This window comes from Bubalus bubalis, chromosome 18 (assembly GCF_019923935.1).
Source record: "Bubalus bubalis isolate 160015118507 breed Murrah chromosome 18, NDDB_SH_1, whole genome shotgun sequence".
Classification (NCBI taxonomy): domain Eukaryota; kingdom Metazoa; phylum Chordata; class Mammalia; order Artiodactyla; family Bovidae; genus Bubalus; species Bubalus bubalis.
In genome coordinates this window covers 63,721,949-63,748,771 of record NC_059174.1, presented here as the reverse complement: position 1 = coordinate 63,748,771, position 26,823 = coordinate 63,721,949, and the positions used below count along the sequence as shown (strand labels likewise).

At 44.9% G+C, this 26,823-nt stretch overlaps 1 protein-coding gene and 1 long non-coding RNA gene across 9 annotated transcripts; one reads left to right on the top strand and one right to left on the bottom strand.

The window, feature by feature from the left end:
- Window positions 1-376: 376 nt before the first annotated feature.
- LOC112580456 lies at window positions 377-14,573 on the top strand. The gene is made up of 3 exons (XR_003104842.3): window positions 377-525; window positions 12,646-12,719; window positions 13,908-14,573. It is a non-coding gene; the product is annotated as an uncharacterized LOC112580456 (long non-coding RNA).
- Window positions 11,404-26,451, bottom strand: ZNF582 (zinc finger protein 582). Of its 8 annotated transcripts, none has more exons than XM_025270314.3 (6): window positions 26,032-26,368; window positions 24,768-24,916; window positions 24,302-24,407; window positions 22,758-22,884; window positions 22,426-22,521; window positions 11,404-14,057 (listed from the first exon to the last, which is right to left on the bottom strand). In XM_025270314.3, the coding sequence occupies exons 4-6, from the start codon at window positions 22,789-22,791 to the stop codon at window positions 12,736-12,738; spliced, it is 1,452 nt and encodes a 483-aa protein (XP_025126099.3). In that variant the 5' UTR covers window positions 22,792-22,884; window positions 24,302-24,407; window positions 24,768-24,916; window positions 26,032-26,368; the 3' UTR covers window positions 11,404-12,735. The 8 variants fall into 8 exon arrangements, with proteins under 8 accessions (XP_025126099.3, XP_025126096.3, XP_025126102.3 ...); XM_025270311.3 differs by having other exon boundaries at window positions 24,319-24,407; XM_025270317.3 differs by lacking the exon at window positions 24,768-24,916 and having other exon boundaries at window positions 26,328-26,451.
- Window positions 26,452-26,823: the final 372 nt, after the last annotated feature.

The following is a 26,823-nucleotide window of genomic DNA, read 5'->3' as shown; positions in this document are numbered from 1 at the left end:
CCGCAGCGCTTCCGCCCCTCCAGAGATCGGCCGCGACTCTGCGCGCCTGCGCAGCCTTCCCCATCCGGCGCCCTTGGGCACGACCCCACGACCCCACGGGCGACCGCGCACCAGCGTGTCCGTTACTCTCGGGTACCCGGCCCCGCCTCCATGGACGTCAGTACGCACGCGCGCTCCGTTTCCAAAGCGCCTCCCCGTCCCATCCCTGAGCCAAGCCTTGTGAAGGGGAGGGCACCCCCTGCCGGATAAAAGCAGTCCAGCTCGTTGACACACCCAGACACTCCCAGGCCTGCACGCGGCCGTCGCTACCAAAATCCTACCCCGTAGCGGGCCAGGATCCCACTGCATTCTCGTCTCCCGGACCACGTTGGTGAGACCGCGCACGCGCACACTGGGGCTGCGCGAACTCCCGGGAGCCCCCGCAGCGCGCGGGCGTTGTTTTGGGGCGGGCACTTCCGATCGGGCAGGCATCTGGGGGACCTGGTTCGCGCTCGGGACGTTTTCCTCTTGCCGCTCGGGCTACTGGTGCGTTCTCAGGTTAGGGTTCCATGTTGGCAGGGGCGGCGGCGGCCGCCGTTCGCAGCCGCTCGGGGGAGGGTGGCCCGGGCACTCGGCGCTGTGCGGGCCGGGCGTCTGGGTCTTTGGCTTGGGCTGCCGCCCGAATGGGCGAGTTCAGTGTAGTGCGGGCGTTATCAATATATTGGTGTTTATGAAAGAAACTCGTGTGTGTGTGTGTGTATACACACATGTGTACGGGCTTGTATTATTAAAGTTATATTACTTTTATTTTTGTTGTTCCGTCGCTAAGTCTTGTCCGACTCTTTGCGACCCCGTGGACTGCAGCACTCCAGGCGCCCCTGTCCTAAACAGTCTCCCGGACTTTGCTCAGATTTATGTCCATTGAGTCGGCGATGCCATCCGACCATTTCATCCTCTGTTGCCCCCTTCTCCTCCTCCTCCAATCTTTCCCACCATCAGGATCTTGTTCAGTGAGTCAGCTGTAACTAATTCCATCCCTGAATAGGCAATTGAGGCATTGGAAAAAGCCCCGTTACATGCACTGCTCACTAAACAAAGTTGTATTTATTCATTTTGCCCACCCGGCACTGCTGCTTTGGGGATGGGATATTAGTTCTCCAATGAGGGATTGAACCCGTGCCTTCCATAGTGAAAGCCAGGAGTCCCAACCACTGGACCGCCAGGAAATTCCCACAAAGTTGTGTTTTGACAGTGAGATCTTTCCCGGCGTTTCTTCTGGCACATAGTCGAATATGGGTGGCATTATTATGGTCTCTTTGAGTATACTTTCTCCTCAGCTCTGCATTCATGGTGTTATGGGAGAGGGAAGTGTCCCATTCTTGGACCGTCAGGAATTCTTAGGCTTGAGTGCCAACTGAGGGTCCTTGGCCAAAGACAAGCGAAAGCTTATAAGGATAAGGACATTTACTAGGGCACTAGCAAAAGATGAAGTGTAGGATCGTGGGATGCAGTTTTGAGTTTTAATAGCTTAAGCAGGAGACAGGCTTCATCTGTGGAAATACCTCATCAGTTTTCTTTAAATGAGGAGCAAAACACTAATCTCCGAAGAAGATTGGTGAGCAGGCTCTTTCCTGGAGGAGAGCCGTATGCAAGGTTGTTTCATGGGTCCGAATTTCTATGTGGTGCAAACAGATTTGATTCTTTCACCTCTGAATATTGATAGCAACTCATTTTTATTTTGCATAACAGACTTTTCTTCTCAAAGAGAAAACTCCTGTTTTCTTTTTTTTAGGGAAAGAAGCAGTATTTTCTCTACATGTGCTATTAAGATGACTCATATTATTCATGAAGTTGCTAAAGTGTATATAAAAAGAAAAGTATAAAATATTTCAAGTCTTATACAGATATATATATATACATGCATTCATACACACATACACAAAAAATTTTTTAACCATTTTATTGTTTCTTTTCTGTTTTATTTTAACCACATGAAATATTTATGCCTAAGGCTCTTTTGACCACAGCACTTTATTCCATTCATTCTGTGCTACTCTTACTCTCTTGATATTCTTGTATGTTATCATTGTAATTGAAATACAACTTACAAATAATAAAATACAGATTATTAACTATGCAGTTTTGCTGTTGATTACAGCCCAATCAGTTCAGTTCGGTCGCTCAGGTGTGTCTGACTCTATGCAACCCCATGAATTGCAGCACGCCAGGCCTCCCTGTCCATCACCAACTCCCAGAGTTCACTCAAATTCACATCCATTGAGTCGGTGATGCCATCCAGCCATCTCATCCTCTGTCGTCCCCTTCTCCTACTGCCCCCAATCCCTCCCAGCATCAGAGTCTTTTCCAATGAGTCAACTCTTCGCATGAGGTGGCCAAAGTACTAGAGTTTCAGCTTCAGCATCAGTCCAATAAGCACCACTAAAATCAAGATAGATTCCTGTCTCTCCTGAAACTCCCTTCGTGCCTGATTTCCTACCCTCACTCTCAGAGGAAACCACTTTGTTTTTGTGACAGTAGACTTGTTTTGCCTGCTTTGTAAGTTTTTCTTTCATCTGACTTCATATAAATGGAACCAAGCAGTGCATACATTTTTGTGTGTCCAGCTTCAGTCATTCAGCATGTTTTTTTTTTTGAGACTCACTGATGATGTCTATTAGTAATTTATTTTCTACTGAGTTAGGGTTAGGGTTAGTGTTCTGTTGTGTTAATATAGTACAATCAGTTTATCCATGTTCTTCTTGATAACATTTGGGATATTTCTGGATTTGGGGGCTATTTTGAATAAAACTATGAATACTTTTAAACATGTGTATTTGTAATACTTTAGAAGAGATAATCGGAGAAGGTAATGGCACCCCACTCCAGTACTCTTGCCTGGAGAATCCCATGGACAGAGGACCCTGGTGGGCTGTAGTCCGTGGGGTCGCTAAGAGTCGGACACAACTGAGCGACTTCCCTTTCACTTTTCACTTTCATGCATTGGAGAAGGAAATGGCAACCCACTCCAGTATTCTTGCCTGGAGAATCCCAGGGACGGGGGAGCCTAGTAGGCTGCCACCTATGGGGTTGCACAGAGTCGGGCAGGACTGAAGCGACTTAGCAGTAGCAGTAGCAAAAGAGATAATAGTTATGAAAAAATACTGGGGTTTAAAGAGTATCATGAAAAGTCATTCATTGAAATAGTACAGTTTATCTAATCTATGGTGAGATGTTTTCTGCTAGACAACATTAAGACTCGGTGCCTCTGGATTTTATTGGAGGCTAGTTGCAAGGCACCTTCTGCCTAGTGTATGTGGTGGTGGCGGCGGCGGCTTGGTCGCTAAGTCGTGTCCGACTCTTATGACCCCAGGGACCGTAGCCTGCCAGGCTCCTTTGTCTCTGAGATTTCCCAGACAGGAACACGAGTTGCCATGTCCTTCTCCAGCGGATCTTCCCGACCCAGGGATGGAACCCGTGTCTCTTCCATCTCCCGCATTGTAGGGCAGATTCTTTACTGCTGAGCCACCAGGGAAGCCCCAACCTAGTATATGCCATATACTATATGCTTTTCAAATTTAAACTCACAGTTAGCATGTAGAAACATGCCTGGCTTTCATAGGAACTTCAGTGGTTAGGACTCTGAGCTGTCACTGCTGAGGGCCTTGGTTTAATCATTCGTCAGGGAACTAAGATCCCAGAGGTGTGGTAAAACAAAATAAAAAACTTACGCGAATACCCTGTAAAATCTGTCCTCTGATAGCATTTGGTCAACTCTGGAAACTTTAGTTTTTCCTTTTTAGGGAGCGAAGTTCATCTAAAATTTGAAATTTTTATCAAAAATGTGAAGTGTTGAGCCTTATTTTGAATGCCTTTTATGTGTGTTAATACATCCTCACTTTTAGTACTGTAGAATGCTTTTACAGAATTTTTAAGTGCTTATATTCTCTTTGAAAGAAAAAGCTTCAAGGTTAATAAAACCTCTGTTTAAATTTCAGTGAACTGTTTCTTCTGTGTATTGTTATGTTCATTTTCTAGCTTCTCAATAGGCCTCCGGTTCACTTATAGTTTTCTTGTCTATGCTGCTGCTAAGTCACTTCAGTCGTGTCCGACTCTGTGCGACCCCATAGACGGCAGCCCACCGGGCTCCCCTGTCCCTGGGATTCTCCAGGCAAGAACACTGGAGTGGGTTGCCATTTCCTCCTCCAATGCATGAAAATGAAAAGTGAAAGTGAAGTCACTCAGTCGTGTCTGACTCTTAGCGACCCCATGGACTGCAGCCCACCAGGCTCCTCCGCCCATGGGATTTTCCAGGCAAGAGTACTGGAGTGGGGTGCCATTGCCTTCTCCGTTTCTTGTCTATAAATGCATTCAAAGTAGTAACTTTTCGAGTATGTTTATGGCCACACTCCACGGGTTTTGTTTTATACTGCTCTCATTTGCTTCATTGTGCTCTGTTGTTTCACTGAAGGAGAAAACACTAGGTAGTAATTAACATAAATATTATTTTGTGAATGTCTAATTTATTATATTCTTATCTGAGCCACAGCCCTGCATGATTTGTTTGAAACTTCTCCATACCTTCCTCAACTTGATAAATGTTTAACTGTTGTTTAAAATGCCTGGTGTTTTATTTAATGTGCATTTTCTGATGCATAATAAATAACGAATGGGGATTTTAAATGCACAATACGTTCTTCAAATATGAATTTTCTGATTAAAAGAGACTTATGACTAAAGAACTTCCCACACACCTAACATTCACAGGATTATTTTCTCTTATGCTTTCTTTTATTTAAGTTAGGATTAGCTTAGACTGACTTCCCTGGTGGCTCAGACAGTAAAGCGTCTGCCTACAATGCGGGAGACCCAGTTTCAATCCGTGGGTGGGGAAGAGCCCCTGGAGAAGGAAATGGCAACCCAGAAGAACTTAAAGAACTTATGCCATAGAAAATCCCTATAAATAAGAGAAGAAAAGACTTCTCCTGTCTCATTCTTAACCTTGTCAAATGTGGAAATGCTTTTTGGTTCAACTCATGTTAGATTTCTATCAGCAGATTCATCACTATCACATTCATCATTAAAGACCCTATTAATATGATGGTGTAGAAAAGCTTCTGGACACTACCTATCAATCATTAGCAACTGGAAAATTCACGCTGGCTAGCAACCAAAGATGGAGAAGGCAATGGCACCCCCCTCCGGTACTCTTGCCTGGAAAATCCCATGGGTGGAGGAGCCTGGTGGGCTGCAGTCCATGGGGTCTGCAGAAGCCCCTGGAGAAGGAAATGGACAGAGGAGCCTGGCAGTCCATGGGGTCGCAAAGAGTCGGACACGACTGAGCGACTTCACTTTCACTTTCAAAGGGTTTCCAAGATTTCTCCACTTCTTTGGTTGGCTGCTGCTGCTGCTGCTAAGTCACTTCAGTCATGTCCGACTCTGTGCCACCCCATAGACGGCAGCCCACAGGCTCCCCCGTCCCTGGGATTCTCCAGGCAAGAACACTGGAGTGGGTTGCCATTTCCTTCTCCAATGTATGAAAGTGAAAAGTGAAAGGGAAGTCACTCAGTCCTGTCTGACCCTTAGCGACCCCATGGACTGCAGCCTACCAGGCTCCTCCATCCATGGGATTTTCCAGGCAAGAGTACCGGAGTGGGGTGCCATTGCCTTCTCCATCTTTGGTTGCTAGCCAGCGTGAATTTTCCAGTTGCTAATGATTGATAGGTAGTGTCCAGAAGCTTTTCTACACCATCATATTAATAGGGTCTTTAATGATGAATGTGATAGTGATGAATCTGCTGATAGAAATCTAACATGAGTTGAACCAAAAAGCATTTCCACATTTGACAAGGTTAAGAATGAGACAGGAGAAGTCTTTTCTTCTCTTATTTATAGGGATTTTCTATGGCATAAGTTCTTTAAGGTTGGGAAGATGAGTGCCCGAAGTCCTTCCCACGTTTCTTTCATTTACTGGGAATGAATTTTGTGTTGAGTAAGCTGTGAGCACTGACTAATGGCTTTCCCACATCCCTTGCATTCTATGGATGTGGCTTCTCACCGGTGTGAATTATCTGACGTAGTTTAAGCTGTGAGCCCTGCCAAAGGCCTTCCCACATTTGTTACATTTTTAGGCTTTCTCACCAGTTTGGATCCTCTGATGTTGAGGAAGATGTGAACGATGGCCAAAGGCCTTTCCATATTCATTACATTTATATGACTTCTCACCACTGTGGATTCTTTGGTGTTCATTAAGTTGTGTGGTACTGCTAAAGGCCTTTCCACATTCCTTACAGACATGGGGCTTTTCTCCAGTATGCATTCTGTGATGTTTAATAATCAACGATAAGTAACTAAAAGCTTTTCCATATTCAGTACATTGATAGTGTTTTTCACCAATGAATTCTATGACGGACTCTGAGTTGTGAGAACCGAACAGAGGTTTTCCCACATCCTCAGATTCATAGCGTTTCTCACCAGTATGAATTCTCTGATGTCTTGTAAAGAGTGAAACAGAACCAAAGGCCTTTCCACATTCTTCACATTCATAGGATCTTTCCCTGCTATGAGCTCTCTGATGAGGAGTATTGGGACTGTGATGGGAAAGCCTTCCCACACTGCTGACATTGACAAGATTTCTCACCAGTATGAATTTTCTGATGACTAAGAAGAGATTTCTTCTGCCCTGACCTGTTCTACATTCATTACACACGCAGGGTCTACTTCCAGGTGGAACTTTATGAAGCCGGTTACGGGATGTTTGCTGTCTAAAAGTGTGTGTTTCTTCATGGGTGGTTATGACTTGATTGGAACTTTCTTTCTGATTTCTGTGATATATCTCAAATGTGCCTTTACATTCCCAGTCATCTTGGAAACTGGAATTCTCAGGATCTTTGTAACATTTCCTGTTTTCTCCCACTTGGACACCTGATCTGAAAGATAATGAAAAAGCAGAGATGCTTGTTTTAGTCCAAGGTCAGTTAGAGCTTCTTTAGTAGAAATAGTTTGAAACTGAAAATAATGCTTATGAAGAAAGCACGCTCCCAAACAGGAATCCAGGAATTCCTGTTCTCCAAAACCCCCAGAGTACCTGCTTCAGCAGGAAGGATCCAGCCAATCAGCGATTCATATCTGAAATACTGATGGGGATAGTAGGTGGGCTACGATCAAAAGGTGGGGGTAGTGACGGCGAGCGGCCTTTTCTCTGGAATTCGGTGTCCAGGCATTTCTGGCAGCAACGGCTGTGGTTTCCTCATCTTGGCCTCTGAGCGCAGATCGCGGCCGAGGCGGTGTGTACTCGGAGGCGCGTCTCTGCCTTAACGTGGCTGAGGAGACACCGCTTCTGGCGACTTGCTGTTGCCACATTAGAGGAGGCATTTCTGGAGACCTGCCTTAGAGCCAGCTCCCGGAACCCTTCTAACAGTTTTATAAGCACCCATTTCCCATATTTGAATCTTTAAATATAATCTTAATACTGACCTTAAGAAATTGGGGGGGGGGGTGGGAAACAGGATTTCAGGAAAGATAAAGCAGGTTATTAGGAGCAACCCTTCCACTAAAAATGTGTTTTAAAAATAAAACTTACACCAAAAAATCTTTGTCAAAGGTTTGGGGGAAAAAAAAAAACTCAGAATTAACAGGCAAAAGTCTACGGAAACTTGAGCTCCAAGGCTCAAAGAGTACTGAAGCTGGTTTGCCCTGAGTACCAGCCCTAATTTTGTTCAGATGATCTCCTGTGTATATGTTGTGTGTCTTTTTTGCCCAAACACGTCACCTGGTGTCTTGGTGCATTTGGGCTGCTAGAAGAAAATATTAATGCCACAGACTGGGTTGCTTATAAACAACAAATTTCTCACAGTTCTGGAAGCTGGGAAGAATTCTGAGGTCAAGGCGCTGACACTCAGCGACCAGGAAATAAATCCTTACATTGAGACACCATATTTTGGAGTCTGATAGCAGCAGCTTAGCTTAAGCCCTGAGACAAAGTCAGCCTAAAATCATATGTGAAAGGAGCCTCATTTTCTCTGTAAACCTTTTGAGAAAAAAGTTTAGAAGGAAAAACTGGAAGCCAACCAGGTGAGCTTCTCCTGTCCCCCACAATGGCTCACCTCTTAGGCCGCTGTCTCTTCACCACCAACAGTTACTCCCTTTTTTGCAACAATCGATCACACTTGACTTAGAATTGCTAAACTTTCCATGTGAAAAATAAATGGAACCTAGTCGTGCAATTGGTATCCAAATGCCCAGTCCCTTGAGGGGACATTGACAGAGGAGAGTAATGAGCATGGCTAGACAAATCAGGAAGGTGATGTTTCAGAAGTAACTCAGACCTGTTTCCAGCTTTACCAGGCTCAAACTGTTGCTTCCGAAATCCAGTCAAACTCTTTAGCGGTTCCCTGGAAAGTCAAGTTGGTGGAATCATGATGCTTAGATGATAGGTAATGAATTCTGAGAGTAAGGTCTTAACCAACAGCTGTCCTCCAATTTGTGCATGTCCCTCCCGGTGGATACGTGTGGGAGGAGAAGGAGGGAATTAGCCACCGATACATACTCGGCTCCAGCGGACTTGACGGCTGCATCTTTGGGGCTACCCTGGTATGGAAAAACTACCGTGTTTAGACTTTGAGAGCTGAGTGACCACATGACCATGAGGGGAAGGGTAAATTTGCTACATAAAGGGAAAGGGCACTATAAAAAATTGCTCAGGGTTAACTGAGTTAAAAAGTGCTTATTATGTTATAGTGCCATATATATAAAACATACGCTATTATGTTACAGTGCTACACACACACATCTTCCTCAATTTACTATGGGGTTACAGCCTGATAAACCCACTGTAAGTTAAAAATATTTAGTCGAAAAGCATTTAATAATACACTTAACCTACTGAACGTCACAGCTTAGCTTCAGCTACCTTAAAGGTGCACAGACCACCTACATTAGCCACAGTTGAGCACAGCCACCTAACACAAAGCCTACTTTATACTAAAGAGTATCTCGTGTAACTTACTGACTCCTGTATTGAAAGTGAAAATCAGAATGGTTCTAAGTGTATCTGTTGCTTCCCTTTCTGATATCCTGGCTGTCTGAGATAACTTGCTGGAGCTGGAGCTTCTTGCTGTTGCCCAGCATCATGAGAGCCTCATACAGCATATTGCTAGCTCAGAAAAGGGTCAAAATTAAAAACTCAAAGTACAGTTACTCCTGAATGAATATCACGTTCAGTTCAGTCGCTCAGTCAAGTCTGACTCTTTATGACACCATGGACTGCAGCACACCGGGCCTCCCTGTCCATCACCAGCTCCCAGAGCTTGCTCAAACTCATGTCCATCGAGTTGGTGATGCCATCCAACCATCTCCTCCTCTGTTGTCCTCTTTTCTTCCTGCCTTCAATCTTTCCCAGCATCAGAGTCTTTGGGTTTGCATCAGGTGGCCAAAGTATTGGAGTTTCAGCTTCAGCATCAGTCCTTCCAATGAATATTCAGGACTGATTTCCTTTAGGATGGACTGGTTGGATCTCCTTGCAGTCCAAGGGACTCTCAAGAGTCTTCTCCAACACCACAGTTCAAAAGCATCAATACTAAAGCGCTCAGCTTTCTTTATAGTCAAGCTCTCACATCTATACATAACTACTGGAAAAACCATAGCTTTGACTCGATGGACCTTTGTTGGCAAAGTAATGTTTGCTTTTTAATATGCTGTCTAGGTTGGAAAAAGTTGGCTTAAAGCTCAACATTCAGAAAACTAAGATCATGGCATCTGGTCCCATCACTTCATGGGAAATAGATGGGGAAACAGTGGAAACAGTGTCAGACTTTATGTTTTTGGGCTCCAGAGTCACTGCAGATGGTGATTGCAGCCATGAAATTAAAAGACGCTTACTCCTTGGAAGGAAAGTTATGACCAACCTAGATAGCATATTGAAAAGCAGAGACATTACTTTGCCAACAAAGGTCCATCTAGTCAAGGCTATGGTTTTTCCAGTGGTCATGTATGGATGTGAGAGTTGGATGGTGAAGAAAGCTAAGTGCCGAAGAATTGATGCTTTTGAACTGTGCTGTTGGAGAAGACTTGAGAGTCCCTTGGACTGCAAGAAAATCCAACCAGTCCATCCTAAAGATCAGTCCTGGGTGTTCATTGGAAGGACTGATGTTGAAGCTGAAACTCCAATACTTTGGCCACCTCATGTGAAGAGTTGACTCACTGGAAAAGACCTTAATGCTGGGAAGGATTGGGGACAGGAGGAGAAGGGGACGACAGATGAGATGGCTGGATGGCATCACCGATTCGATGGACATGGGTTTGGGTAGACTCCAGGAGTTGGTGATGGACGGGGAGGCCTGGCGTGCTGCAATTCATGGGGTCGCAAAGAGTCGGACACGACTGAGCGACTGAACTGAAGTTGGGGGCTATCTATACATACAGAGATAGAGATATCTTTATCTACATATAGCTCTATCAGGTCTATTTATCTCCATGTCAATCAGTAACAGTCTTTCTTTAAACAAACACACAGAGACTTTCTCCTTGAACTAACTAGATAGGCTTCTCCAAGCCCTCAAGGCTCCAATCTCGGATTCTGTTCCTAACCCATTGAGTCCAGTTTTACAAGAATTCTGCTGGGTCAGTTTATCAAGACTCCCCACTCCTACCCCAATCCTTAACATCTTTTCACTCTCGACAGCTTTCAGCAAGAATCCTATTAAGTCCATTTAGCCAGATTCTCCCTCTTGTCTTCGATGATTTGTCTTTGTTAACTGCACATCCAGTGATTCCCCACCTTGCTCCTTGACTATAAATCCCGACTTGTTATATTTGGAATGGAGCCCAGTTTTGGACAAAGGCCTCTGGCCCTGTGGCAATAATTCCTGGGTAAAATTTGCCTTGAGAAACTTTAGATTCTATCCAGTTCTGGTTTTCTTTGACAATATTTTGGGGAAGACTCAGATATTGTGGATAATCCACATAATTACAGTCTTCCTAGGGAAAACGCAAATTAAAAAAAAAAAAAAAAAGACAAAATTGCCCACAGCCATAAGTGGTTTCTGGGGTCTATGGATCCTACGTCAAGAATCTTCAAGAAGGCTGGGATCCTTTTGGGGCTGGACACAGGCCCCACTGCCATGGTTGCTGAGAAAGGTAGTCCCGAGGAGAAGAGCTAAGACTTGCTCATCCCTCACCTCCCCCGACCGACCAAATACCCTCCCTGCCACCCACAAAGAGCTCTGATCCAACCCTGGGCTGAGCAGAACGTCAACTCACACATGCATAAGTAATCACTTTGAGACAAAACCAAGCGAGGGTTCCTAGTAAGTTATTCAAAAAAGTAAATACTTGCAGGCCACCGTTACCAATGATAATAAAGTAAAATTTGAAGTTGATCATTTAGAATGCTTTCAGCTGCAAGTTTACAAAATATTCAACTAAAAGTAAGTTAAGCAATAAAGATTTATTTTTCTTATATAACAAAAGCATCAAACAGTTTCAAATTGGCCCTGTAACTCCGTGTTGTTAGGGTTCTGGGTCAGCCTCTTTGAGGTCCTCTCTTTTCTGCTCTTGGTTCCAAGATGACCGCAGCAGCTCCAGGCATCAGGTTCCCAGAGAAAAATGTTTAAAAGCAAGAAATGAAAGAAGAGGAGTCTTCCTAATATATCTGTCTCTTCTGAATGAGGACGATCTTTCCCTGAAGACCCTGTAGATCCCTAGAATATACTGGCCATACACTGGAACGGATGGGCCATCTTGAGCTGCAAAGGAGGCTGAAAATTGGCATCTGACATCTTCAGAGTCTAAGACAAGACACAGATGCTGCCAATAGAATGGGAATTGGGTATGGCTGCTAGGTAGGCAACCAACCTGTTCTGTGACAAGTTATAAAAGATAATCCAAACAAACAACCTGAAAATTAAGAAACAGTCTCCTAATTTCCCTTGGATCAGAGAGAAATAAAAAATGAGATTATTGTAGGATGTGTGTTTAGTCGGCTTACATGACCGACTCTTTGTGACCCTATGGACTGTTAGCACATCAGGCTCCTCCATCTATGGGATTATCCCGACAAGAATCCTGGAGCCAGTTGCTGTTTCTTCTTCCAGGAGATCCTCCTGACTCGGGGATGGAACCCGAGTCTCCTGCAGCTCCTGCATTGGCAGGTGGATTCTTTACCACTGAGCCACCTGGGAAGCCTTAGCAGAGAATGTAGGATAGCTACTTCCTAGTTCATCCTTTTCTGCCTTTGTTTCCTATTGTCTATCATCAGGGTGTTTGGTATTCTCTTTTCTGGCTTCTTAAGTAGTACATTTAATATATTTGAGTACTATCTTTCAGGTTTTCATGTTTACATGCACTTAAAGGCATAAGAAATTCCCGAGTAGCTTCAGCCACATCCCACATTTCTTGGCATGTAAAACTCTCCTCATTGTTTTCATTACCATCAATGGTAACTGCATGATTTAGTTTCTTGTTAACCCAGGAGTAATTTGGCGTGTTTTGTTTTCAAATTTCCAAGAAAACTCACTTTTGGCTATTAAAATTATGACACTGTGGTGAGAAAATGTAACTTTGGAATGTGTTAGAGACAAAATTTTCTCCAACCTTTCTGTCTTTTGAAAATCATGGTCTAAAAAAGTTGCACCCATATAATTTTTCTTCAATATGAATTTTATTACTCAGGATAAAAGAAAGCTCTGAATAAAGGAATTCTCGCTTGCATGATATCCTTCAAGTCTTTCTCCAAGATCTAAAGAGTAAGTTGTGATTAGCCTAAGCTAATGGACTCTTCCCACTATTTCCATTCATATGATTGCTTGCTAACATAAATTCTCTGATGATTAATAAAGGGTAAGTGCTGATGGACGGCTTTTCTACATTTATTAAATTCACTTGTGTTTCTATATTATGCATTCTCTGATGTTGAACGGTAGCTGAATCATGATTTAAAGTCCTCCCATGTTCCTTATATTCATAGGGCTTTTCCTCAGTATGAATTACCTGATGTTGAATCAGTTGTGAGCAGTGGCTGAAGGCTTTCCCACATTCCCTGCATTCATATGGCTTCTCACCTGTATGAATTCTGTAATGTACAGTAAGATGGGAGACCCGTTTGAAAGCCCTACCACATACCTTACATTGGTAGGGTTTCTCTCCTGTGTGAATTCTCTGATGTTGCTTAAGTTGTGAGCTTACCCTAAAGGCCTTCCCACATGCCTTACATTCATAGGGTTTCTCACCAGTATGAATTCTCTGATGTCGAATAAGAGTTGAGCCTTGATTAAAGGCCTTCCCACATTCTTTACATTCATAGAGTTTCTTGCCAGTGTGAATAGTCTGATGTTGAATCAGCTGAGAACGATGACTAAAGGTTTTCCCACACTCCTTGCATGCATAGGGTTTTTCACCAGTATGAATTCTATAATGCACTTTAAGATGTGAGATCCGATTGAAAGCCTTGCTACAGTCCTTACACTGATAGGGTTTCTCACCAGTATGAATTCGTTGATGTTCAATCAACTGTGAGCTTCGACTAAAGGCCTTTGCACAATCCTTACATTCGTAAGGTTTCTCACCAGTATGAACTCGCTGATGTTGTATGAAATTTGAACCAGAATTGAAGGCCTTTCCACATTCCTTACATTCATACGGTTTCTTGCCAGAATGAATATTCTCATGTTGAATTAATCGTGAACCATATTTAAAGGCCTTCCCACATTCCTTGCATTTATAGGGCTTCTCATTAGTCTGAATCCCTTGATGATTAATAAGGAAGTCCTCTTGCCAGAAGTCTTTTGTACATTCATTATATCCATAGGGTTTTTCTCCGGTATGAATTTTCTGATAAAAAGTAAGGGGTGCTGGCTGGTCGAAAGTGGATATTTCTTCATTTTCGATTATCATTTGACTCAGATGTCCATCTGGATTTCGCTCTTCCCTGTCAGAATGACTTCTGCATTCCCAGTCATCTTGGAAGCTTGAGCCCTCAAGACCGTAACTGGTAAGGCTTTCCATTACCTCCCACGGGCGTGACTGTACTTCACAACTCTGCTGCTTTGGAGAGAATACCTCAGTATCATACCTGGACTTCAGCACTGAAAAAGAACAGAACAAGCATGTGTTGGTTTTTTTCCTTTTCCAGAAAAAGGAACTTGTGTAGTAAACACTGGAAAGTTGAGACTCAAGATAATATCTGTATGCTCTTGAATGTGATTAAGAAATTAGAAAATGGACAAACAGAACAGAGAAAGAGGAAACACCATAAATTGAGGTGAATGAGGTAATCAGAGAAATCATTAAGAATAGTTCTAAAATGTTAACGTGGAGCAGAATCACTGCTGAACCATGGTTTTAAAAAAATGAATGTTTCGTGAAACCCTAGAAAAGACAAACAGAAGAGTAACAGAAAACAAATCATTTGTTGCTTGTGGCTAGGGGGTTTGTGTGGGAAGGAGCACACAGGAACTTTTCAGGGTGATGAAAATTTATCTCGTCTGTGGTAGTGGTCATATAAGTGTATACCTTTGTCTATAGTCATTAAAATATGCTTAAAATGCAGGCATTTTCCTATAAATTGTACCTCAATAAAGTGGATTTTTAAAAACGATAAAGAGGGTTGACTAGATACTTCTCTGGCCACAGGAATGAGATGGTGCATCTGCCTGCCAGCGGGTGTGGTGCAGCAGGGCTGCTTGCACATGTCCAGTGGAAGACACAGCTGTGGCCTTCTGCTGTGGCGCTTTCTGTCTCTGACATTTAGCTGAAGACCACAGCTACAGCTAATGTCAGCTGGACCAGGCTCTCCTGGACTTTCCTGTTGCCTAAAAGTGACACCTGGGAGAAAGGAGAGCCTTGTTCCTTGTTTGGAAGATTAGGCCCAAATTGAATGGAGGTGGCCTCTTCCAGAGCATATTCTTTGCTGGTTATTCAAACTGCAAGGAAGGGCTGAATGCTGTTGCTGAACTTGATTCATGTACCTGGTACATGATTTCTACTGCAGTGGCCTGTTTTACTGCAATCATGGAAATCAGTCCCATTCAGCTAATAAAGAATTGGTTGTCGCTTCATGCAGGGAACTATGGGGAAAGTGAATGGGTGCTTTTGAATGTGTTCATAAAGTATATGAGAAGGCCAAAGAGGACTTTATAGGGGGCATGTCTACTTCTTATGGTAGCATATCAGAGACCACTATTCATTTGTTTTTTGTGTGAAATTATTAAGCAAGAACTACTGGAATAAAAAATTACTCTGACAATACAGATGAAAGTCTGTAAAAGAAGTGTCAGTTTTGTGGGAATGATGCTGCTGTCGCCTCAGAAATGTGTACCGCAACCACAGTGTATGCATACACATGAAGGTGTGATTATAAGGCTATGTGAAAAGATCAGACAGCGTGTTGCGTTGTTCACGAGGGCAGCTGTCTTTACGGGTCCCTGTACTGTGGTCTAAGAGCTGTGGGAAGGCAGATTCTAAACAGCGCCATTGTAATGCCACCAACGCATCCGTGTCCATCTACTCAGTGGTCAGCAACACCTGGCCGCCAGCGCATAAACAAGGGCAACCAAAAGACTGCAGCGGGCCATGGAACATTAAAGCCAGCCTGGTAGACAGAAGAAAATGAGTTTGGGATCATGTAACTATGCCCAAGTGGAAGTCTGGTTTTAGGAATTAAAGTGATCACACATTATTGGTGTTTTGGGCAATGTGGGAAAAAAACCAGAAGAGCTGTCTCTAAGGTCATGCCATTAAAGGCACGCCTCTCTCCAAACTGCTGCATATTCTGTCAAGACAGCTGACACAGTTTAGTTCTGTTAACTGATGGCAGTCAGAGTACAGTGTTTATTCCATGAGCACTTTTGCACTCATCTAAATTAAGCTATCTCTAATCATATATTGTGAAATAATGTTACAAAGATAGTACTGATTTTCTAACTTTTAGCTTCTCTTCTCCTTGTAAGGTTGCAAAATAGCAAAAATAATAGTGAGGTCCTCTGTATTGTTTTTACATTTTCCTGACAAGATCTGGCACAGTTTTTTAATTTAGCATTCGTAGACGCTGTTTTTGACAACCAATGAGGTAATGTCTAAAAATCTTATGGATAGTCTTAGCAGGTTTTGTTTTGGTTGGTTTCCTCATATGGAACCTTAAAGGATCCCTAATGGCCAAAACAATCTTGAAAAGGAAGAACAAAATTGGAAGAACAAAGAGGCCAAAGTTGGCCTCTCTCACTTCCGATTTCAAAACATGTTAAAAGAGCTACAGTAATCAAAACTGTGGAACTGCCATAAAGGAAGATATTTATCCAGTGGAACACAACAGGGACAGCAGAAATAAACTCTTATACAAATGGTCAAATGATCTTTAACAAGGGTGCCAAGACCACACACTGAGGAAAAGACAAGCTCTTCAACAAATAGGGCTGAGGAAACTGGATATCCACGTGCAAAAGAAAGGAGGAGGACCCCAACCTTACATTAAATAAAACAGCTCAAAATGGACTAAAGACCTAAACCTAAGATATGAAGCTCCTAGAAGAAAACAAGGGAAAAGCTTCATGACACTGCATCTGACTGTGAGTTTTCGGATATGGTACCAAGAGTGCAGACGCCAGAAGTAAGACTGGACAGATGGGACGACACCAAACCTAAACACTTCTGTGCATCAGAGGAAAGAATCACAGGGTGAACAGGCAACCTACAGAATGGGCAAGGCATCTAAAATCATGGATCTGGCAAAGGGCTAATATACAGACAATATAAAGAACTAAAACTCAACAAAAAAATAACCTGATTTTAAAATGGGCAAAGGATTTGAATAGACATTTCTCCAAGAATACATACAGATGGCCAACAGGCATGAGATTCAGTATTCAGAGTTTGGTATTAGGAAATCTATTCATGTAATCCATATTTTATGGATTGAAAGAAAAAAACTTAATAAAATATGAAAAAGTAGATGCTTCTTTAAGCGAAGAAAAATCCCTATGTCATTCCTATGGCTGATATTATGCTTAATAAAAGTTACTAAAAATATTCCTGTTAAGGTCAAGAACAAGATTAGTATGTAAAACCCCTCTTAATACTGTTCTGGAGGTATTACATAATCAGCATCCTAGTCAGGCAAGAGAAAAAAACCTGTAAAATAAAAAAAGGTAAAAATATCACCATTTGCATATATATATATATATATATATATAATCAAATGCTTGGAAAGCTCAAGAGAGTTACATTAAAAAACTATCATAAACAATGAGAAAATTCAATAAATTGGGTCAGCTACAAAATTCATCTGAAGATGTGAATAACTTTTGTTGTATTAGTTATATTAACTGAAAATAACCAGTTGGAGTATAATATGGATGAATGCTGTATTAATCCATTTTATAGATTATGCCATTTTCAACGGCAATAAATATAAACTACCTAAATAAATGTAATAAGACATACAAAATCTTTATTAAAAAAATGTGAAAATCTTCATCAGGTATAGTCATAAAGGGAAGGGAAAAGCCTGTCATGTTCTTCAATAGGAGACTCCACATGATAAAATCAGTTTTCTCTTAAATTAATCTATATATTTACAGTGATTACAGTAGGGGAAAAATGCATGATTTTTTTTGAAAGCAAATATTCTGATTCTAAAATTTAGGTAGAAACGTAAATGAGAACAGCCAGGAAAATTCTGAAAAACAAGAATGAAGAGGGACTAATACCAGATATATAAAACATTTAAACCCTTAATAAACTAAAACAGTAATGGTATAGACACACGGTTAGAGATTAATGGGCTACAACAGAAAGTCCAAAAATAGATTCGGTGCGCAGATGATAAAGCAGACGACAAAGCTGGCTTTATACATTAGTGATGAAGAGATGAACTGATAAATGCCGTCTGAATAACTGGATAATCTGGAAAGTAACATGAAATCACATCTTACACTAGGAAAAATTCAATATGAATCATAAATTTCATCGTAAATAAGCTAGAAAAAAATCACAGGAGACGCCTAACCTGAAACGGTGAAGTTCTGTTTAAATATGACACAAACCCACAGGACAAAGGAGTAAACAAACTGAGCACCTCAAACACACATTGTCAAAACTCAGAGGACAAAAGCAAAAATCTGTCCTCTGACATCCTTGGTGTGGTAGGTACAACAGCCTCCCTGAGACGTCCGTGTCCTAATTCCCGGAACCTCAACGTATTAGGTTACAGGGCAGCACACGCCCCCCTCTCCCCATGCTCATCCCGTACCTGACCTCACTCACGCCCAGGGCTCATGCTTGCTTCTTAAGTTCCCATTTAAAATTATCTTATAGTACACTGCGTGTTGCAGAAACTCTTTATGGACGTGAATTTGCTCCCATGTTACACGGTGGCTTTGAGTCTCATCAGGGAAGATTTTGCACACACACGCATGTTTGCACACACACGCATGTATACACACACACCCACACACACACACACCCACACATCACCCCCTCGGGAACATCTGGTAATGTCTGGAGACATTTTTGGCTTTACAACCGAGGGGAGGCCAGGGAGCCTGCTAAACATCCTGCCATGCATAGAATGACATCCCCTCTTCCCGCCTCAAGTAGCTCCCCAACAAAGAATTATCCCACCATCCAGAGCAGGAGCACCCTAGGCAAAAAAGGACAGCTGGGGACAAAGCCTCAAAACAGGAAGACACTTGATGCATCAAAGCCGGCATGTGTGGACTCCCACTGTCCACTCTCATGCCCCTGCAGCAGAGCTGAGTAGCTGTGGCCCAGACCAGAGAGCTGGCAAAACCTGAAATGTGTCCTGTCTGGACCTTGAAAGAAGACATCTGCCAAACTCTATGTGAATGGAACAGCAGGAGAGGCTGGTGTGGCTGTAACAGAGCAAGCAACATGGGGTGGTGCGAGATGGAATCAGGGTGGAGGCAGGCGACAGGTTACAGAGAGCACGGCGGGCCGACAGAAGCTGCGGGGACGCTGAAAGCGCCCTGCTCTGCACTGTCCACTAGGGCAGCCCTCACTGCTCACGGCTACTCGGCAGCTGAAGTGTGGCGTGGGCAGCTGTGACAGGGAATTTTACTCTTCATTTTAATTAAAAGTTTCAGTTAAAAGCCGTGCCACGTGTGGCCGACGGCTACAGTATAGACAGAGCCTTCTAGGCCATGGGATAGATTCGGGCTGGTCTCTTGAGTGAGACAGGAAGCCGTGGGCAAGCTGTGAGCAGAGATGTAATACACCCTCGCTGAAGATTGAGAAGGGCTTCCCAGGTGGCCCAGGGGTAAAGAATCCGCCTGCCAGTGCAGGAGACCCAGGAGACGTGGGCCTGATCCCTGGCGCAGGAAAAGCCCCTGGGGCAGGAAATGGCAGCCCACTCCAGGATGCTTGCCTGGAGAATCCCAGAACAGAGGAGCCTGGCGGGCTCTAGTCCATGGGGCTGCAAAGAGTCGGACACGACTGAGCACGTACGAATACACACACGTGCACGCACACACACGCACGCACAGAGGACCCCCCCCACACACACACGTTTAACAGTACTGTTTGAAATCAGGACATGTGCATCCAGCACGCACGCACTCTGGCTGCCATGTGGAGACTGCCCTGTGGTGGACAAGAGTGGACAGAGTGCAGGGGAGGCCACTGCACTTCCAAGTGGCGGGGCGAATGCGGGAGGCAGCAGCATTGCTTGTTGGTGAGAAGTGCTTAAATTCTGGATGTAGAGCTAACAGGATCTGCTGACAGACTGAGTATGTGTGTGAGATGGAAAGGCCAGGGATGCTTCAGCAGTTTTTGACTTAAGCAAGTCGAGCAGAGTCCCCTAGTACTGATGTGCAGAAGAAACGGGGAGGGGTATACCTGTCGGGAACGACCACCAAGGACTCCCTTTGGGACGTCAGTTCAAGGTGTCTGGTGGACATCCAAGTGGAGCTGACAGGGTACAGGTACTGAGTTCAGGGAGAAGCTGAAGCTGAAGGTAGAGCTTCATCCGGTGATGGAAACATTCTGTATCTGCACTGTCCAGTAGAGAAGCCACAGGCCACAAAATAGCTACTGAACACCTGGAATGTCAAGTGCAACTGAGGTACTGAATTTTGAAATGGATATTATTGTAGGAAATTGCCGGGAGCCGGCATATTGCATGTTGAGTGCATATTGCATATTGCATATTGAGTGCAGCACTTTCCACAGCATCATCTTTCAGGATCTGGAATAGCTCAACTGGAATTCTATTACTGCCGGGAGCAGGAGCTCCGCCCATGGCAAAGGTCATGAGGAAGGAGGCTCGGCACACGCAAAGGCGGGATCGAGCCTCAGGAGTCCCCCTGGACATTCTCGAGCATCTACCCCCAAACCAGAGTATGCCTACTTTCGGCTTTGTGCTCTCACCTACACCTCTGACTTTACGGGGGCTGTCCCCCACTACCGCTCTCTGAAAAAAGAGTTAGCTTACAGCTCCAGTTAATAATTCCTGGGTGTGACAGTGTTTCAACCTACAAACTCCTTTGGAAATCCTCTAGCCTGCCTGAATAGGTTTTTCCGGCCACATGAGATTGTTCAGAGCCTCCCAACTGTGAGAGGCAGGAGATGTTCTAAACTGTCTAAACACAGATTCTTTTGAGTAGTTAAAAGATTGATGAGAAATTGTATTGGTGAAGGGTTTTTCACTTATTGGGCCAATGTTTGCTGCTAAGTCTCCATACTCCGTACCTACTGTGTCCTTGGCGGTGTATTGATTGATATAATGGGTGTATAGAAATGTAAGTAGTAGCCTCAATGTTTGTAACCTTGGACCCTTGAGTTAATTCTTTTCTTGATTGAGCCCACCTCACCTTCGCCCTATAGGAATGCAGCTTTGTCCAATGCTTTTTTGGAGGCTAGTGCCTGACTTTGGAATAATCACCTTTAGAGAAAGAAAAGTTTCTTAAAATGTTAACAGGCCTCCTGGCCAGAAGATGATGTAATTCACCTGAACTTTTGCATATGGTAAGTTTGAAAGCCTGGCTTCGATTAGGACCAGGAACTGCTGTCCTTGCATGACTTCACCCCTTCCCCCATTATCCTCTATGCACAACTTTAGGTATAAAAACTACTTTGGAAAATAAAGTGCGGGCCTTGTTCATCGAAACTTGGTCTCCCCATGTCGCTCTCTCTTTCAAATTCTGGCTGAGTCTCCATCTGGAGCGTGGAACCCGCCATGCTTGCTAATTATGCCTGGGCTTCTAAGATTCGACCGGGGAGGCCTCAGTGTCTCCTCTCCTTCGGGAGAACGGAAGGATGCCTGCGGCCTATGTAAGTGGTGCAAACTTCTTGTCTTGAAGTTTTATTGGTCTCCCGCGTAAACCAAGCTACTCAGCCTCTTTTCTCCACTGAATTTTCCTCCTGAGCTATCCTTATTTCAGCCGCTTTTCTCCACTGAATTTCCTCACTGAGCTATCCTTATTCTATTACTCTTTGTATCCTTAATTAAAGTGTAATTAAGCAGTTGTTTCCTGACCCTTGCCTATGCCGTCTCTCCTTCGAATACCCTGGATCAGCTGGGGCTGGACCCCAGCAGGAAATTCCCTGGTGGCCCCGTGGTTAGGACTCCCATGCTTTTACTGCCTAGGGCCTGGGTGCAATATCTAGTCAGGACATGAAGATTCCACAAACCTGGAGGCATAGCCAAAAAAAAAAAAAAGTGAAATCTGTGGTACATATACACAACGGAGTATTACTCAGCCATTAAAAGGAACACATTTGAATCAGTTCTAATGAGGTGGATGAAACTGGAGCCTATTATACAGAGTGAAGTAAGCCAGAAAGAAAAACACCAATACAGTATACTAACGCATATATATGGAATTTAGAAAGATGATAACGATAACCCTGTATACAAGATAGCAAAAGAGACACTGATGTATAGAACAGTCTTTTGGACTCTGGGAGAGGGAGAGGGTGGGATGATTTGGGAGAATGGCATTGAAATACGTATAATATCATATATGAAACGAGTCACCAGTCCAGATTCGAGGCACGATGCTGGATGCTTGGGGCTGGTGCATTGGGACGACCCAGGGGATGGTGTGGGGAGGGAGGAGGGAGGAGGGTTCAGGATGGGGAACACGTGTATACCTGTGGCGGATTCATTTCGATATTTGGCAAAACCAATACAATATTGTAAAGTTTAAAAATAAAATAAAATTAAAAAAAAAAATGTATCTGCTTATAGTGAATTTAAGTTTCCATGGCCACGTGTGGCCGGTGGCTTCTCCTTAGCCAGCACAGGTGTGAACGGTGTGTATCGCGCGGTCCTGGAGAAGGTCTTGGGGAACAGACATACACAGCAGAGGCCCAGGTCTGAGCCCGGGGTGCTCTAGCTTGTACTGAAGGTGAGCTCCAGCTCAAAGTGCCTGCCTCCTCATCAGCCTGCTGGGCAGTCAACCACACTGTGTTCTCTCTTCCCACACATGCCCCACTCACCTGGGCACAGGCCTCCTGTCACCACTTCCTCCACCGTCCAGGGCTCTTTGCCTTGCTCCAGGAAGGAGATCACATCAGGTTTGGAAATGGCAAGACCTGGATGTAAGAGAAAAACATGCCACCCGGTTATGCTGTGAGGCCTCAGAATTCAGACCAGGGCCTGGTTAACAAGCAAGACAGGCAAGAAGGGCCAAGGGAATAGGAGAGTCACATGAGGGTTGGGGCAGATGCAGCTTCAGGCCAAGGAGCTGCCCTTTAACCTCTCAAAAGACCCTCAACATTGACAAGGAACCCATGTGGCCTGGGGTAACCTCCAAAGTAACAGACCTTACCCAGGGAGACCAGGTTGCTATAGGTCTCCAACATCACGTCTCTGTACAAATCCCTCTGAGTGGGTGCCAGCTGTTCCCATTCTTCTTGGGAGAAGACTACAACCACATCCCTGAATAAGTCTGACCCCTGGAACAACAGGCAGGTATGTATAAGCATATTTCAAGGCAACATTTTTCCATGGGATGAGAGGTGATGGAGGAGGTCTCTGCAGGAATGGTGTGTCCTGGTGAAAAAGAAGGCTGGGGCTGGGGGCACCTGACGTGACAGGAAAAGATGAGCACAGGTGAGAGAGGTTCAAGTATTCTTGAACTTTCCTTTCTACTACAAACCAAAGCTTGTGTACTCGGGTCTAGGAGGAAAATTAAATCCAGCCAAATCGAGTCTTCCCGGTTAGGACAGTGTAGTCGAGCATACTGCCCACCCTGTGCTTGGCACACGATAAACTCTCGTGTGAGGCCTGCCATCTGTACTTCTATGGAGTAACAGCAACAAAACCCAACAATTTTGGGGTAGTCTTTCCTCAAAATATTTTATTAAAAGAAATACTTAATATCTTGTGCATGCTCAGTCATGTCCGACTCTTTGTGACCCCATGGACTGTAGCCCCCCAGGCTCCTCTGTCCATGGACTTTTTCAGGCAAGAAAAAAACTGTCCACGACTTTTTCAGCGTGGTTTGCCATTTCCTCCTCCAGGGGAATCTTCCTGGCCCAGGGATGGAACCTGCATCTCCTGCATTGGCGGGTGGATTCCTTACCACTGAGCCACCTGGGAAGCCTGGTGTTTTATCTTAGAAAACAGAATTTTCGTTTGTCAGGAACTGCTTGAAGACACAGGCTCATCATTATATGAAAACATGTCACACAAATTTTTCCTTATGGGAAAAATCTTGAGTGATGACTACTTTTATTAGCTGCATAATTTACTATCAAGTGAAATAACTGATTCAACCTTTCTTTTACTTTGGATGCAGAGGTGTCTAAGGTCTTTCTGTTCTTTCAAAACTATGACTATCCAGATTCGGAGCAATGCATCCATCTAACTAACTGTCTTACAGTCCCAGCTCTGCACTGCTCCTGCTCTTAAGCTGAAGAAGCTGGTGGAGAATGACCGAGATTCACATGCTCTGTTCAGCCTCAAACTGGACCTTAATGCGGGCATTTAATCTCATAGATGCCCGATAAACTTCAGTTACACATCCAGCTGTCAGTACAGGAGATGGTGACCCCACAGTGAAACTGAGCCCAACCAATACCAACTCCCCTGATGTTGTGTGTGTGATCTCTCATCAGTATTCATCTCCATTTCATCAAATTTCAGTTCTTGTAAGGCATGTTCTCATTTTATATAAGGAAATAGATTTCTTCTCCCTCTGGCCTCCCAGCAGAATACCAAGCCATCAGAAGACATAGAATGCTATATAGGATGAATCCACGTGGGCACTGGTCAGCGTGGATGGGGCCAAGGGGGAGGGAACCTCTGAGAAGCAGATTCTTGGGTGGAACCCAGGTGGGAAACTTCAGGATAAGGAACACAAATATTTACATGATTTGAAAACTCACGAGGGACATGACTGTCAGGATTTCATGGGCTGCTGCGGCCTCCTCTTGGTTTGTCTCTTGGGGAAGGGCAGAGTCCTGAGATGACAGACCTGAGGGGGGAAAGAGCAATCATATGAGAGGCCGGGCTTGCCTCACGGCTCCCGGAAAGTGCGCAGTGACAGTGCCCACCTCTCCTCCCCACTCCCCAATTACAGGGAGCCTTTCCCAGCTCCACCTTGGCACTCATGCGATCTGAGGTGGGGATGCACAGACCTGGTCCAGCGACAGAATCGGGTCCCTGGGACCAGGAAGGCTGTCCTCGGGCTAGGGAGCACAGCCTGCCTGATCTGCTCAGTGAGACCTTCCCAGAACCAAACCGTTTAACTCTCGTGCCCACACTGTAACACCTTTGGAGGTCTCCCTGGCTCTTAAACTAACGTTCTAATTAATAAAGAACCCTACAGCCCTACCTAAGGTCTGGCAGGCACCATTGTGCAGACCCTGCCTTGAGGCAACAGATGTTTGCAGTGGGCAAATAGATGGGGCAGGCCCCGTTCTCCACCATAAATAAGCCTCTGCACAGAGATGTAAGTGAGCGAAGCTCTGGGTACAGCATTTGCTGAAAAACAGAATCAAGATGAGTACATAACAGTTCACAAGTAGGCGAGTGGTTGAATCATATGATGGATGTCAAGCAACTATCAAAAGTCATGTGGGACAACATCAACCGACAAATATATTTGCAACTGGATCCCTTCTACAACAAGGTAACATTCAGCAACAGAGGTCAAACCCGCCCACCTACTGACAGGCAGGCTAACACCGCCCCCCCCCCCAAACTAAACTGGAATGGAAAACATCCAAGTATTAAGAATGATGCCATTTAACCACTTTCTGAGTTCATCAGTAAAACAGTAGTATTTTATAAAAGAGCTTAGGACATTGCCCAACATGTAACAAATACTTAATGTGTAAACGGAATAATGATTTTGTTTAGTCGCTAAGTAGTGTAGGACTCTTGCGACCCATGGACTGTAGCCCACCAGGCCCCTCTGTCCATGGGATTCTCCAGGCAAGAATACTGGAATGGGTTGTCATTTCCTTCTCCAGGGGAATCTTTCCCAACCAGGATCGAACCCGTGTCTCCCGCATTGCAGGTGGATTCTTTACCACTGAGCTATCGGGGAAGCCCACTGTTCCTTAATGTCATGTAGAAGGACGTTTTCCTTATGACAACTTTCTTTAAAGCATAATTTACATTCGCTGTAACTATTTCATTACAGGGGTGGCCCGTGATTTACTCAGCCATCTTCCCATGAATAAACCATGGAAGTGAAAGTCGCTCAGTTGTGTCCAACTCTTTGGGACCCCACGGACTATACGGTCCATGGAATTCTCCAGGCCAGAATACTGGAGGGGGTTGCCTTTCCCTTCTCCGGGGATCTTCTCAACCCAGGGATCGAACCCAGGTCTCCCGCATTGCAGGCGGATTCTTTACCAGCTGAGCCACAAGGTAATCCCCAATGGTTGGACAAATTTTGAACAAGATCCTCTAAAATGTTTCCAAGTCGCTGCTTGTAAACTAGAGGTTCCAAATTTCCAGGGGTCTTCCAACTCTGAAAGTCTCATGAGACAAGACGTCACCCCAAATTTTTAAAAGGATGCATAAGAAAAATGCAAAACATCCATAAGCAAGCACTTTCTGGTGGCCGGAACCCCAACAGGCACACCCACCTAAGGGGTCCATGGACCCGGGCTATGAGCCCTGACGGCAACAGGGGGCGACAGCAGGGCGCGCCGCGGGGGCCGATGGGGAGTGTAGTCCGGAGCCCGGAAAGCCGCAGACCGACGGCGAAACGAGACGTTCCCGTTCTTTCCAGGCCCGTGACCCGCCCGGCCGCAGCGCCCACTTGGGCGCAGACCCCGGGGCTCCTGGTAAGATCCGGAGCCCCTCACCTGCCAGCTCCTCTGGTCCAGGTGCCCCCTCGGCCGCGCCCCCCGCAGCCCCGGGTGCGCTTTCCCGTCCGTACCAGTGGACTCAGGAGCCGGAAGATGGCGCAGACGCACAAAGCACTGCCGAGGCTGCGTCGCGGTTGGACAGGCGCCGCAGTGTCTTCTGGGAAACGTAGTCTCCGTCGTCAAGGCTGGCTCCAAGGAGCAAGACTGCGTCTCGCGATGCTTCGAGTGGGCGGGGCTCGTGCGTAGGTCGGTGCGTGGGAAATCGTCTGGGAAACGAAGGAGCCTTGTGGGTTTCGTGGGTCGCCGGGTGAGTACCTGGGCATCGGGCGCGCTCTCCTCGCGTGGGTGTCTCCCTGATGCAGGTGAGTGTGGGCGTGGCCGTACCCGCGTGAGCTGTGTCCGGTTCTGACCCGGTCGTTGAGTGTGTGACTGGGACCGTTAAACGCCGGGTACATGTTTGTGTGTGTAAAATTAGTATGTGAAAAAAATCCCACTATTAAATCACCGTCGCCGTGGAACAGCCATTTTACTGGAAGGCTTGGAGGGAGGAAAAAGCCCGAGAGTTCA